Raw genomic sequence first — 13,857 nt, forward strand, 5'->3', positions numbered from 1 at the left:
CCTAACAAAAGTAAACTGCTCTCTGAATCAAAAGGAAAAAATAATCAGTATCTTACATCTGTCCTTCGAGCTTGCATGTATGCACACAGTACTGAATTGCACAGAGGTGACAAAATCAGTCTAAAGAAGTGACACCATGTGTCCTCCAGCCTAATGTTACATAGCAACATTTCAACAAGAGTTTCCTAAATCTTCATCCACACTTGTCTTTGTCACGTGGGCGCTGCTGGTGAAAACTTCCATGCATACTTGTAAACTACTTCCTAGAACCTTGCAGGTGTCACATGGAGAAATAACTCAGCAGCCAGTACTGAAGAACACCAAGATAGGTAAAAAGCAAACCTTCAAAAAAAGGAGCAGCTCTGGCAACCTGAAGAAGTGTAGAACATAATGAGGGTAGTAGAAAAACTGAGGCTATGTTTGTTAGCAGATAAAACACAAAACTGGAAAAAGAATGGTTGAAAACTCAATTTTAATTAAGCCCGTAACTGGAAAAAAATCACCCTGGAATAAAAAATAAAAAAATAGTCCAAGTATGCCAAGTGAGTATACTTTGTCAAGTTATTTACAAAGCTGAAGGCAGAATATCTTCTGGAGTTGCATATAGGACCACAAGCAAGATTAAGTAACCAAGCCTTCATGGTATCACACATGAAATAAGACAAACCCTTACAGGATAAGCTGTCAGAGCCTTTACAGCCCTTTGTGCTATATTCCTACTCCTTGGGGTCTTAATTTGTGTGAGATAGCTGAGGGCAAGCTTTCTGGATAAGAGGTCATTATTTTAATAGATAAATACATAGGCAAAATAAATTCTCCTCCTGCTTTCTAACTTGGAGTAGCCAAGAGAAGGAGGCACAGTTCTGAATGACTGACTGTGCTTGGTTAAAAGCCATCTTACCAATGTAACTGAGGAATATGTATGACAGATTAAAAAGTGAGAGCAACTTCAGCACCTATAGGGTTTTACCAGGTTAATTGTCATAATGACTTGGCTCACATTCTCAAATGAATTAGCTGTAGAAAAATAAAGCTTTATCTAAGTTTTCTGGCCATGTACTGCTGTTAGTTAGTGCCAACACAGATTCCTTTGCACAAGCTTCCTTCAGCAGGAGGGAAAAAATATGCCTAATTCCATCTTACTTAGCAAAGAAGAATGCACACTTTGACATGAAAGTACTGCTAGAAAACCCATCAGTATTAAAAGGAAGCAAAAGCTGGGTATAGTAACTGCTTAAGAATTAGATGTTCTCTGCTGGCCATGAGGCAATTGTAACAGTCCTCCCTAACCATTTCTTTGGTAAACTACTTACACAGTAGTCAGATCCCACTTCAAAAACCTGAGATCAAAGACTTCTGCAGCTACGTTTTCAAAGATGCCAGCAGGTGCTGCTAGGAGCATTTCAGAACCCTGTGACACTGAACAAAACACTATGAAAATGAGTTTTCTAGCTTGACTTGCAACTGCAAGAAAAATACAATGAACACACCTGCATTTGTAAATGCATAATAGAAATGTCATTCTTCACAAAAGATTTTGAGGTATTTTATCTATATAGCAATTTTTATTTCAAAATGGCATTTATTACAAAAATGTAAAAATCCAGCTAAACCAGAAACATTGAGATTATTTTCCTGGACTATCAACTCCAGGGAATGTTTGTCCTGTAGCCTTTTCCTCAAAATATTTTCCCCACTTCCAGTCTGATTACAGGTGCAAAAGTGCCTAAATGGCCTGGAATAGATAAATATATTGAAAAAAGACAAAAAGCTTTGAAGGTAAATGCATGCAACAAGTTCTATCAGGAAGAAACGGTTAAAAATAAACATAAATGTAGAGATAATCGGCAGGTATCCAGGGATTTGCTCAGTCATCCTTGTCTTTTGCTCCATGTTTCAGGATGCGCGTGAATTCGATGTAGTTGAAATTGCCCTTTTTGTCGATGGGGGCCTCTCTGTAAAGCTCATCCACCTCTTCATCCGTGAACCTGTCTCCCATGGTGGTCAGCAGCTCCCGCAGGTAGTCTTCTTGGATGAACCCTGGAGCACAGTTGTAGGAGGACAGGAGTTTTTACATTTATCTGCTAATACATGGGTGATCATTTCTTTCTTTGAGTTCTTTCCCTCAATTAAAGATACCTACAGTCTTTGTCTGCCAAATTAAAACAATGTCATTAAAGCCAAATAAAACTGCCAAATAACTACAAGTATTCAATCAAATTGGGCATTTAGTTTGAAAGGTCCCACTACTTCAAATAAAGACCATTATATGCTTTGCCAGTGGCGGTCCAAAGAATACAAAAAATTATCAGTATTCATATTGGACATCCTTCTCAACAGCAGGGCTACACTCCCAATAGTACCAAGAACCTAACAACTCAGTATTTTGAAAATAACAAAGCAGATCAGTTTACCTTGAGCATTCCTATTCAAAAATCACAAAAAAAAAAAGGCATGGAACTTGACTATTAACATTCAACAAGTGCATGAAACATGGGAAAGTTTACAACATTTCATATTGACCTTATATTGGTGGTAAAACTCAGATTTACCAGACTGGTTGCAAAGAATAAATTTTTGGAATGGTTTATTAAAAAAGCAGGCTTGTATAATTTATGATTGCCTCCATCATCACTCCTGTGAGTTACACAAGAATTTCCTTGCATTCATTTTCTTCTCCTTTTAGTGCAGTTTAACAGAGGGAAGGTGGATAGAAATTGCTGAGAGAAAACAAGTTCTTCATAAAAGCACAGCAGCTTTGAATACAACGATTCCCCCCATAAAAGCGGCCCCAAAGGTGAATTTTAAGTAAGAAATTAATTAAGACCCTGGTTTTCGATCAACATCTTTTATACTTTCTCCGGTCTTGAACAACAGAACAAACTGTCAGAAATTTTAAATTTCTACAGAGACTAAAAAGGCAAATTTAGCACATGAGGATACAGCCATGATTTTCAGTTTGCAGAAATTAAAATTTTCAAAGTTAATAAAATGAACTCTCACTGCTTCTGGGAACACAAGTATTTATTGTTACAGAAGTAACAATAAAAAATTTCAAAAATAAAAATATTTTTAAAATATAAATAACATAAAAGAAGAAGTAATACATGTACACTGTTGCTTCACCCACGTACCTGTTGCTTCTTCATCAAAGCAAGCAAAAGCATTCCTGATTACATCCTCCGGGTCGGTGCCATTTAACTTCTCACCAAACATGGTGAGAAACATGGTGAAGTTGATGGGGCCCGGAGCCTCATTCATCATGGCATCCAGGTATTCATCTGTTGGATTCTTTCCTACAAATAAAGGGATTCATACTTGGTTTAGCTGAAAACTAAATTACTGAAATAGTAAGGTCAATACAAACTGGGTGTTAAAACAAACGGAGTGTGACAATGAGACACCACACCTCCCATATCCCAAACTCTCAGCATTTTGAATTTTGCAGCACAAATTTGCCTGGCAAGCACAAACAGCAAAGGCACATTACCAAGGGAGGCGAGCATGTCGTGCAAGTCCTCCTTGTCAATGAAGCCATCCCTGTTCTGGTCGATCATGTTGAAGGCCTCCTTGAATTCCTGGATCTGCGACTGATCAAACATCGCAAATACATTGGAAGTGGCGCGCTGAGGGCGCTTCTTGGTGGTCTTTGTCTTTGCCCTTTTGCTAGACATGGTGGCTGTTGGTTCTAAGGAGACAGAAACATATCCAAGATTTAGCCTTATCAAATCACACTGCAAGTGTATGGGTAGTATGGGTAGTTTCATGTTATTGGCATATACCCCAAAGTACACATTTATTTCCATATCTCCTGCTCCATTTTCTTTCAGACTTCACTTCCTATTAAACCATAAAGCCTTGGAGGATTCAGGGACCAGCACTGCAGGCCAATAGCAGGCTACATCAAAAAACCCAAATCAAATCATAGCTCTTGAAATTAAAACTCACACAGTACTTGTATTGCTGATTCAATACTCCACCTGCATCTTCCACAAATTAAGATGACTACATATTAGGGAATTGGGAGGCACTGCTGACATTGAAGGATATGTGCTGTTAAACTATCACAGTAGTTAAATAGATCAGACAGTATGCTAAACTAACATTTTGAAGGGGAAAAAATGTATTTTAGGCTCTGAATAGCATTTTGTTAGACTACCTGCTGTTAAGAGAGAGAGAGCACCAACTTAGTTCAAAAGCTCTACAGTGCTGTTCCCTTACACAGTGCAGCTACTACACAACACATGCAAATGTCAGCATACTCTTTTTAAAATTAAAGGCATAATAGCTACAAAAATGTGGAGACCATTTATTTTAAACTACCAATCCTTAGAAATATTTATATATTTTTATAAATTTTCAAGTATCACAGGTATACTAATGTCATTGCTTCCCTTGAAGCTGTCAAATGAAGAAATAAATGGTAGATTATTATATATTATAACACTATATTCAGGGTAGAAATGAAGCTTTTAAATTAACTATATCTCTTTATCTGGGAAGATACATGTAGTGTTCCAATTAAATGTATGACGGCACAAACTCAAAAAGCTGAGTCATTCACTGAAAGGCAAACACAAAGCCCCCAAGACTGCTTTTGGATCAGAAGTTAGACCCTTTTTAATGTTGTTTCCAAAAGTCTCATAATCTCTGCTTGCATTATCTAAAACTAAAGTGTAATTCATACTGCCATAATCCTTCATAATACTCAAATGAAGTGCTATGCAAATGAGATTCCTTCCATCCTTGACTCTGAATTTTACAGAAAGCACCTATAGCAATTGTTTGCTGAAAGAAGAAATATTTAAGCTTATATTCTGAAATTTACACTAAGTATTAATTTTATAACTTAGAAACAAATTATCTGGTCAGAAATGCAATGCTAATCAGAGTCGTAGCACAGTTCTAACTCTTTCTGAGATAGTTTGCTCAAAGACAGAATATTTTCTGTTAGACTCCTGAAAAACAAGACTGAAGTCACTAACTGGGATTCATCCTTAAAAAAAAAAAAAGGGAGTAAAATTACGCAAAGTAACTCCCTTATACAAGCAACCCAATATGCAGGCAAAAAGCAGTTATTTTTTTGGGTTTTTTTAACTAAAAGGAAAGACATTTTACCTTGCTTTGTATTAGATACCTGACAGGGTGTACCAAGCATCTGGATCATAAAAGGAAATTCCATGGTTACGTCCTTCTCAGTCTGTCCACACAGACAGCTACTGATTTCCCCTGCTAATTCCACACTTTTAAATCCTACGTGCATCTACAACGTTCTTCTGACGTACAAAACAAACCATTATGTCCCGAACTAAAAATAGCCCGTGAAATGCAACTGCGCATCGCTCAACAACGCAGACGTTCTCTTCATTGCACTCACTAACCACGAGCTAACCGAGATGTCTGGCCTCCACAACACTGCAACAAATAAATGTGAACTCCTGACTTAGAGATATTTATGTAGACAGCTGACAACAAAGGTAGTTTGCTTTCAAGCTGCAGCCAAGGGTTGTGCATAACTTTGGTGGTTTTCTTACTGCTGTAAAAACCCTCAGGCAAGCTCTCATTTAACTCTGGATTATTGATTAGAAGTTCCAAAACTACTCAAAATAGAACCAAACGCTATCTTCTAATAACTCCTCTCTGAAATAATGCAATTTTCAGGATACGGCTCATTCAATATAAACAAAAAAAGTTTACTCTGCACATGCTGATACTGACCAAATTGATTTTTGCCTTTTTACTTCTATATATCTCCATATTCTTTACGTATATATTTGCAGCTCTGTATTCTTAGCTAGCATTTTACCTACTCTATTAGAAAGACAAAATACATTCCCTAGAATCTCCTAGGCCTGGGGATCCAAGGTTAGATTCTTTGGGAATCCAGATCAAAACGGCTTCCCAACTTTTTCATAAACAAAGTTTAGTTCCTATCTTAAGGTGAAGGGGTTCAGAAAAGGGTAGAACCAGGGGGGAATTACCTCATCACCTATGTCTCTAATTGGAGATTCTTGTCAGTTATGCTAATTTGCTGAAGACATAAAATTGTATGCATTTGTTACAGTATGCATCTTCAGCACTTTTTTAATCCAGCATGTTGTGCACCATAAGGATCCTTTTAAAGGTAATCCCTTTTTATCACCTGTGTCTGGCTTGTAATTTTAGGATCAGTGAAAAGGCAACAGTGCTGCAAAGACAGTGCTCTCAGCAAGTTACTACCTGTAATTCCCTCACCTACAATTCAATCCTAAGCAAGAGGAGATAACAAAAGCAGACAGTCAGCACATTCTTTTTAATTCTGTTGAGAAGACGACGTATCAGAGTACATTTTACTAGAAAAAATATAAGAACTGCCAATGCTTGCATTCTCTAAGTTTCTCTGAACCAGGCTTGAGAACTCCTTCAGACCAAAAGAGCTGTCAGCCTAGCTACAGAGAAACATCAGATCTCACAGGACTGCAGTGCCCTTCAGCACAGGTTTGGTGCAGCTATGCCTGAAACACTGGACTCAGCTCCAGGAATCTCTGTGAGAAAGAGGGTGGTACATTTTGGAATATGTTCAGAAAACCAAAGTTATCAATCCAGTTAGCCAAAGAGATCAATTTATGATTTAAAAGTTCCAAAACTGTTTGCACTTCGTGTTATCCAACAAGAACACCCACACCTAATCAAATGCTTTTGTAACTGAAATAGGGTTAGTATAGGCTGCAAGTAGAATTTCAGTAGATAAAAAGTGGGAATACTTCACATTAGATAGTGCAAGTCATGGCATGCAGGTTTAGTCCCTGTTGTTTAACACTATGCTGCACTGAATGGTCTGGGTCCTGTTCTGGAAGCTGTCCAAGAAACTTCACATGTAAAACCTTACCTACCTGTGAGACACATGATAAGGTATTTCTGAAAATGTCACTTTTCTTTAGGAAGATTTTCACATATTAAAAAAATAATAAATAGGTAGTAGCAGCACTGTGCTGCTCTGTGCTGCCCGTATTGTCATTTGTTAAGTCACAGTGGGTATCAGACCACAGAAACACAGTCATCTTGTGGTCCCTTCCTCTGGGAAAGTGATAAACCCTTGGAGAAAAAAAACCCAAGCAACTAAAAATTCTGAGCCAAGCAATAAGCTGTGAAAATTTACAGTCCACTAACTGTGGCGCAAGCTGGACCTGTTCAGAGGCAGTGATCAAAAGTTATACTTTAGAAAATACTCCCGTGTTTCAAAACTGTTTATATTGTAATAATTGAAAAATCTATCACTGAAAAAAGCAAACTACCACACAGTAAATTCCCAAACGCATAGCCAAGAAAGTCTCTACATGAACTTAGAACATCAAACTCAAAAGTCAACCTTAAAGCTAAATCCCAAATTCTGTCCATGTACTCAATTAGAGCATCACATACAGTCACACATCCACCACAATCTGGGTGGCAACAGGAAGAGATAAGAGCAAGGTGCTGTCCAGCAGATCTGCGTCAAGGCTCAATAAAGAACAGATTACACTTTATAAAAGCAAGCTAGCAAAAACCAAACCCTACACTGTCCCACCCAGTCTTAAAAGCTACTTTAACACACTCATCACTAGTAAATTTCCTAAAACCCTTGTACAGGATTCACACTTGCCTCAAAATCCAGCGCCAGTGAGTCAACACAGTCTGTCTGCAGAAGAGAAAATAAGGCTCAGAAGTGACCTTATGCTCCCTCCAACCACCTGAAAGTAGAGTGTAGCCAAATGGGGATCGGCCTCTTCTCCCAGTCAACAAGCAACAGGATGAGACGACAGACTGAAGCTGTACCAGGTTTAGGTTGGCCATTAGGAAGAACTTCTTCACAGAATGGGTGATTAGACAATGGAATGGGCTGCCCAGGGAGGTGGTGGAGTCACCGTCCCTGGAGGTGTTTAAGTGAAGACCGGGCGTGGCACTCAGTGCCATGGTCTAGCTCCCGTGGTGGTCGGTCACAGGTTGACAGGTTGGACTCGATCATCTCGAAGGTCTTTTCTAACCTAATTGATTCTGGAGTTCTGAAAGTCGGGGAACCACTGCACGCAGTCCCCTGTGCGGCTATGGTTACTCCAAATGGAGAGCAGGAAGCGACAGACCCAGTCCCACTACCTCACCTCTTCCGACCGCAGCAGCTCCCAGCCCTGCCCCTCCCATGCTCTGACAAAGACGAGGAAACACCCGCAGGGGCTCGATGTGGCCGGGAGGCTGCCGAGCCACTCCGTCACGGAGACAAACAGTATCTTTTAACACCGGTTTCCTGAAATGATGCTCAGGGAGCTCGTCCCCGTGGGCACCGTCCCCGTGGCATCAGGCCCTGCCCGGCTCACAGAGCAGGGTCGCGGGGCCCGGAGCCGGGGTCTCCCCCAGCTCCAGCCCGCAGGGCGGATCCCCATCAAGAGCAGCAGCACCGAGCCGAGGCCCGAGGGGAGCTGCGTCCGCGGCGGGCGACGCCGCAAGCGACCCCGGCTCCGCAAGCGACCCCCGGCCCGGCATCGCCCCACCCTCACCGGCCGCCTGCCCCGCGGGCAGCGGGCAGAGCCCCCCGACTCACCTGGCGGCGGGAGACGGCACCGGCGGGGAGCGGCTGGAGCGACACTTCCGGAGAGCGGAGCGGCCGCCGCCCCGCCGGGCAGGAAGGAAGCCGTGGGCGAGACCATCCGCGCAGGAGGGGGAGGTGGCGCCTTGGCCCATCGCTTCGGCGGTTAGGTGACACGAGCCGCGTCTGGGATAGGACCTGGAGCGGCCCGCGTGTTTCGCGTTCTTTTCCTGGAGTCTCTGCCTTCCTTGAAGGAGAAGGCCAGAACCACGAGCTCAGCCCCTCCACCCTGTGTGCGTGTCCTCCCCCCTCCCCCGGCGACGCGTTGGTGCAGCGCGGTGTGGTCACCGCATTCCAAGGGCGAGGGGCGGAGGGAGTCGCGCGCCTGCCCTTGTAAGGCAACGGCGGGAGTTTCCTGCTCGCGCCGGTGGGCGGGGCCTCTCCCTCTCGCCCCGCCCCTCCCGCTCCGGCCCGGGGCGGGGCTGCGCGGCCCTGCCGCCCGCCAGCGCTGCTCCGGCCTCCTGCTCCGCCGGCCCCAGGGGCTCCGCCGGAACAACCGTGCCCTTCTCGGCTGGTTGTGACTGTGCGCGGGGGAGCCGGTAACACGGAGCCGCAGGATGGGTCAGGTTGGGAGGGACCGCAGTGGGTCATCCTCTGCAGTGGTGCAGCCTCTCCGCTCAAGCATATGGCACACGATTGCATCCAGACGGTGATGTCCTCCATCCAGTGAGGGAGACTCCAGACCCTGTCTGGCTATGGTCATCCACACAGTAAAGAAGTTCTTCCTCATATTCAGTGACACTTCCTGTACATCTTACTGCTTGGCACCACCGAGAAGAGCCTGGCTCCATCCTCTTAACCCTCTCTTCAAATACTTATATTTAAAAGGTCCCCTCTCAATCATCTCTCCTCGAGGCTGAACAGGCCCAGCTGCCTCAGCCTTTTGTCTAAGAGGAATGCTCTAGTCGTTTGATCGACTTTGCAGCTCTAAACAGCCCAACAGGTGGTATGGCACTGTCCTGCATGCTCAGCAGGTGCTAGTGTGTCTGGAAGATTCACAGATGATCACAGAACATCCTGACTTGGAAGGGACCTGCAGGGGTCATGAAAGTCCAGCTCCTGGCCCTGCACAGGATACCCCAAGGATCGCACCTTGTGCCTGACAGCATTATCCAAACACTCCTTGAACTCTGTCAGGCTGGTGCTGTGACCGCTTCCCTGGGGAACCTGTTCCAGTTCCCAACCATCCTCTGGAAGAAGAACCTTTTCCTAGTATTTAATACTGGTTTTAAGCTGAGATGAAGAGGAGTATCCTTTTCATCCAAGAAACATCATCCAAAAAATGGTGACCACAGCTCAAAGAAACAAACAGCATCATTTAGTAAATATCACAACCGCTGCCTATGTGGCCTAATTTAAAACTTTGCATGTAGTTCTGCTTACTTGATTTTTACAGAGTTTGCAACTGTATATATAAAGTCACATAGTCTGTGAAAGCAGTAAGAGATTACACATATTTCTGATTTTTTTGAGGGAAATAACTGAGTGTCCAGGAGGTGTGCACCCTCCCATGGGCTCCCTTGGCAGAGAGCACAGCTCTGGGGGAGCACCTCCTCTGCTCAGTACCTGCTATAAAAGAAGTAAGAGTAAAGAGTAAAAGAAGCCCCTTGCAGTTTTCCCCATCCCTGCTACTGCTGGCAGTATTTTTACCTATAGGGAATTGTGGTGGTTGCTGTCACATCTCTCACCTTTCCCTGGGTACTGGTAGGATGCTGCAGGCTGCCTACTTGGGATGAGTCTGTTGTGTGATAACAGGCAGCTCCTGACCCTGAACCTGTGAGTTTCTGTTGCAGAGTAGCTCCAACATGGATGCTGAGACAGGCTTTCCTCTCATGATCCAGAAATGGGTCACTCCTCCAGCTGCATACAAAACCCATGCATGCTCTGCATAATTTTTTCCATCTTTGTTTCTTACGTTTCTTACGAGTCCATGGCTTCCACAGCTGGAGTCAGTGGTGAAATCAATGCATTATTTATCCAAGTTAGCCTTGATATGAGCAGAAATCAGAATATTTATTTATTTAAAAGTATTTTTTATCCAACAATTAAATAAATAATACAATGACAATGTTTTTCTAATGTTTTCCTTCAGAAATCAGTACAGTACTAACTCAATGTTCATTTTTATGACGTATATTAAAATAATATTTTGGCTTATGTGAAATTGGAAAAATGGAAATAACAAGCAAAGCCTAAAATGTCAGTAAAGAATATGTAGGAAGACCTGTCAGAATAATCCTTCATACTTGGGATCTGTGTCTGGAAAGTCCTGGATATGAGCAGCTGTCGGGTTTAATATTTAACATAATGAGTAATACTTAATATATTGACTAACCACAGAGGACTTTGGCCTGCACTCTAAATCACCATAGTTGATTAACCTTTTACAATTTTTTTTTCTGAATAATTTCTTAGTGGGAAAGGGTGAGCAAGCTTTTATTTTGAGAAGTAGGGAGAAACTGACTCAGTAGATTTCAGGAATCTTTAAGAAATACAGAAATAATATTGGCTCATGAAGAGAAGTCCTGTTTCCACAAAAAGATAATTAAGCAGTTCCAAAAAATTACAGGATTCATTTGTTGCATTCTTCTCATTAAACCTCCTTCTACTGTATAAAAGTGCCATGAGTCTACTTTACAGATAGTGAAACTGAAACACAAGTGAGCTAGACCACCATAAATGCTAAAGATGAGGTTTGGGAATGTAAAGGTACTGTCAATAAGTTAGGTCGTTTTGGAGTCTGCTTCCAACAGGATTTGGAAGTTTTGTACTGTGAGTTTCCATTATTTGCACACCTAAGTAATTTTAGAATCTGCCTTAAAGTGGCTTACCTGCTTCTTCCTCAGAGGCCAGAGGTCCCTAAAGAAAGAAGTATTTCAAGGCTGCTTTTAAACTCAGTCTTGACTATATCCAGACTTAGGCTAATTGTTCTGGGTTGATGACTCCTTTGTTTTTGTGGGTAGTCTCACTGCAATAAATACAGTATTAATGGAGCCACCAGGCTCCTCTCTTGCCTGGCAGGAATTCTGCCCAGCTCTGTGGTGGTATGTCTGGAGAAGGATCAGCTGTCTCAGGTGCTCCTGGCCTCTGCCATCTCTGCATTTTGCATCTTCCATGTCTTTTCATGCTCTGTCATTATTAGGCTCTCCACTGCTGTGTTCTATACACTGCTTAGGAACTCAACACCTTACTCTGCATGTGGGTTGTTATTTCCCACATACATCGAATACAATTTCCCTCCATGGAAATGACAATAAAGTAATTCAGGCTGGCAGGAGAAGCCTAAAGTAAATAGATCAATTTACCAAGAAGAGTCTGCAGCCGCCAAAATCCTGGCTATGTGGGTATAAAGAGCCATGATGTCGCATCTCTTCTTTAGTGTGTCTCCTCTTTGAGGATGCACTTTACTTGGAGAAGGATCCTTTGGTGAACTGCATTCTTGTACAAATCCCCATACACACAGTGGGACCTAGGGTATTCAAAGAATAAAAGCAAAGCACCATACTCATATAAATTATTTACCTACTCTAACCATAAGTCATATTTAGGAATTCGTCTAATGCCTTCCAAATGATTTGTTTTTGCAAGAAGTGAAATTATTACCAAAATAATTAAACAGTGTAACTCCAGCTCATTCTGGCTGGGGAAAGGAGGAGCCACATCATGGGTCTGGTGGTGCCGTTCTTAAGGCATTCATTCCTAGGGTGGGAATTTGTCCCTGTGATGTGCCTATGTGCCTGCAAGAAGCCAGGGGTGCTGTTACTTGCACCGCAAGCCGCCTGCTTACAGGTTCTGGGGAGACAGCATGATTCCCTCACCTCGATTTCGGATTCCCACCGTGACCTGGACACGCCTGTGTCGCTGCACAGCGCTGGGAGCCGGGGTTCGGGGTTCGTGAGCCGGGAGCCGGTCCCGTACCGCCTGTCACCAGCAAGGGGAGCTCGGCATTTGGGTAGGAGCCGGGAGACACCGCCGCAGGAGAGGGGGCACGCTGTCAAATGGCATCAGATCGCTGCGGGGCTGAGTCCTGCTCTGGGCTGCGGAAGGGAGGGGAAAGACCCCACAGTGCTGAGTGCTCTGCGGTGACATTTCTGAGCTCCGCAAATAGTAGAATAGAATTACTGAATTATAGGATGATATGGTTTGGAAGGCACCTTTAAAGTTAATAGTCTAGTTCTTGGCTCCTGCCATGTGCAGGGACACCTCCTACTAGATCAGGTTGCTCAAACCCGTGTCCAGCCTGGCCTTGAACACTTGCAGGGATGGGGCACCCACAAATTCTCTGGGCAGCCTGTTCTGGTGCCTCACCACCCCTACAGGAAAGAATTTCTTCCTAACATTATCTTTTTTTCCTTCCTGATATTATCTTTGGTTTTTTGTTTTTTTTTCTTCCTAATATTATCTCTTATCTTCCTATTATCTGCCCTCTTTCAGTTTGAAGCCATCTCCCCTTTTCCTATCACCACATGGCCATGCAAAAAGTTCCTCTCCAGCTCCTTCTTCCCCCTCTAGGAACTGGAAGGCTGCTATAAGTTGTCCTCAGAGCCTTCTCCAGGCTGAACAAAGGGGAGGTCTGCAGTCCTCAGATCACTTTTGAGGGCCTCTGGATCTACACCAGAGCATGTCCTTGGCTTTCCTGTGCTGAGGGCCATAGAGCATTGCCAGTAGCAAGCCTGCCTACCTCTACCAAGGGAAATTGCTTGGTATTTTACAAAGTGAGGGCCTGCTTTGTTATAGCTGCCCCTCTTTGTTCTGCTTCACTGCTGTTAATTGCTTTTTCCCAGTCATTGGAAACTTTAGAGAAGTACCCCCAAGCTCTGGTTGCTTCAGAAGCTTTCCTGTGAGCTGGGTATATCACAGACGTTAAAACTTTATGAAACCTGACTTTGCAGTTTCACATGTGATGAAACCCTGAGCAGTCTCTCTGGTTTCTGTACAGGCTGGGAATCAGTGTGTTCATTTTATGGAAAGCTCAAATATTATTTTTCTAGGATGGAAAGCATTTTGTTCCAATCACAGCTACAAATGCAATAATAGTGATCAACAACACCTATAGCAAATATGTTTTCCATTTGTACAACAAAATTAATCTCCTTGTTTGCAGCAGAGAAACATTCTGTGTGTGATGAGCCAGAGCTAACCTACTACTTGAGTGACATTTGAAAATCTTCTGCTGGATCTAGACTGAATTTAGAAGGAATTTTTGAATAAATATTAATTAAATCAAATATACAAGTGCTTGGAAGGTATATGAAAAC

General features: G+C 42.9%; 1 protein-coding gene across 4 annotated transcripts; it reads right to left on the reverse strand.

The window, feature by feature from the left end:
- Nucleotides 1–453: 453 nt before the first annotated feature.
- On the reverse strand, nt 454–8,663 carry LOC107200345 (myosin regulatory light chain 2, smooth muscle minor isoform). Of its 4 annotated transcripts, XM_015618701.2 has the most exons (5): nt 8,555–8,617; nt 7,622–7,657; nt 3,491–3,688; nt 3,135–3,296; nt 454–2,040 (listed from the first exon to the last, which is right to left on the reverse strand). In XM_015618701.2, the coding sequence occupies exons 3-5, from the start codon at nt 3,672–3,674 to the stop codon at nt 1,868–1,870; spliced, it is 519 nt and encodes a 172-aa protein (XP_015474187.1). In that variant the 5' UTR covers nt 3,675–3,688; nt 7,622–7,657; nt 8,555–8,617; the 3' UTR covers nt 454–1,867. The 4 variants fall into 4 exon arrangements, with proteins under 4 accessions (XP_015474187.1, XP_015474186.2, XP_018861279.1 ...); XM_015618700.3 differs by lacking the exon at nt 7,622–7,657 and having other exon boundaries at nt 8,555–8,663; XM_019005734.2 differs by lacking the exon at nt 8,555–8,617 and having other exon boundaries at nt 7,622–7,660.
- Nucleotides 8,664–13,857: the final 5,194 nt, after the last annotated feature.

The sequence above is a fragment of the Parus major genome, chromosome 2, assembly GCF_001522545.3.
Source record: "Parus major isolate Abel chromosome 2, Parus_major1.1, whole genome shotgun sequence".
NCBI lineage: Eukaryota > Metazoa > Chordata > Aves > Passeriformes > Paridae > Parus > Parus major.

What these genes read in the sequence shown, in the direction of transcription:
- LOC107200345 (XM_015618699.1), bottom strand. Translation starts at nt 5,263, where the DNA reads ATGCACGTAGGATTTAAAAGTGTGGAATTAGCAGGGGAAATCAGTAGC. An exon ending in GGTATCTAATACAAAGCAAG is followed by an intron (nt 3,689 to 5,118) that starts GTAAAATGTCTT and finishes CTGTCTCCTTAG; the next exon opens with AACCAACAGCCACCATGTCT. An exon ending in CGACATGCTCGCCTCCCTTG is followed by an intron (nt 3,297 to 3,490) that starts GTAATGTGCCTT and finishes CTTTATTTGTAG; the next exon opens with GAAAGAATCCAACAGATGAA.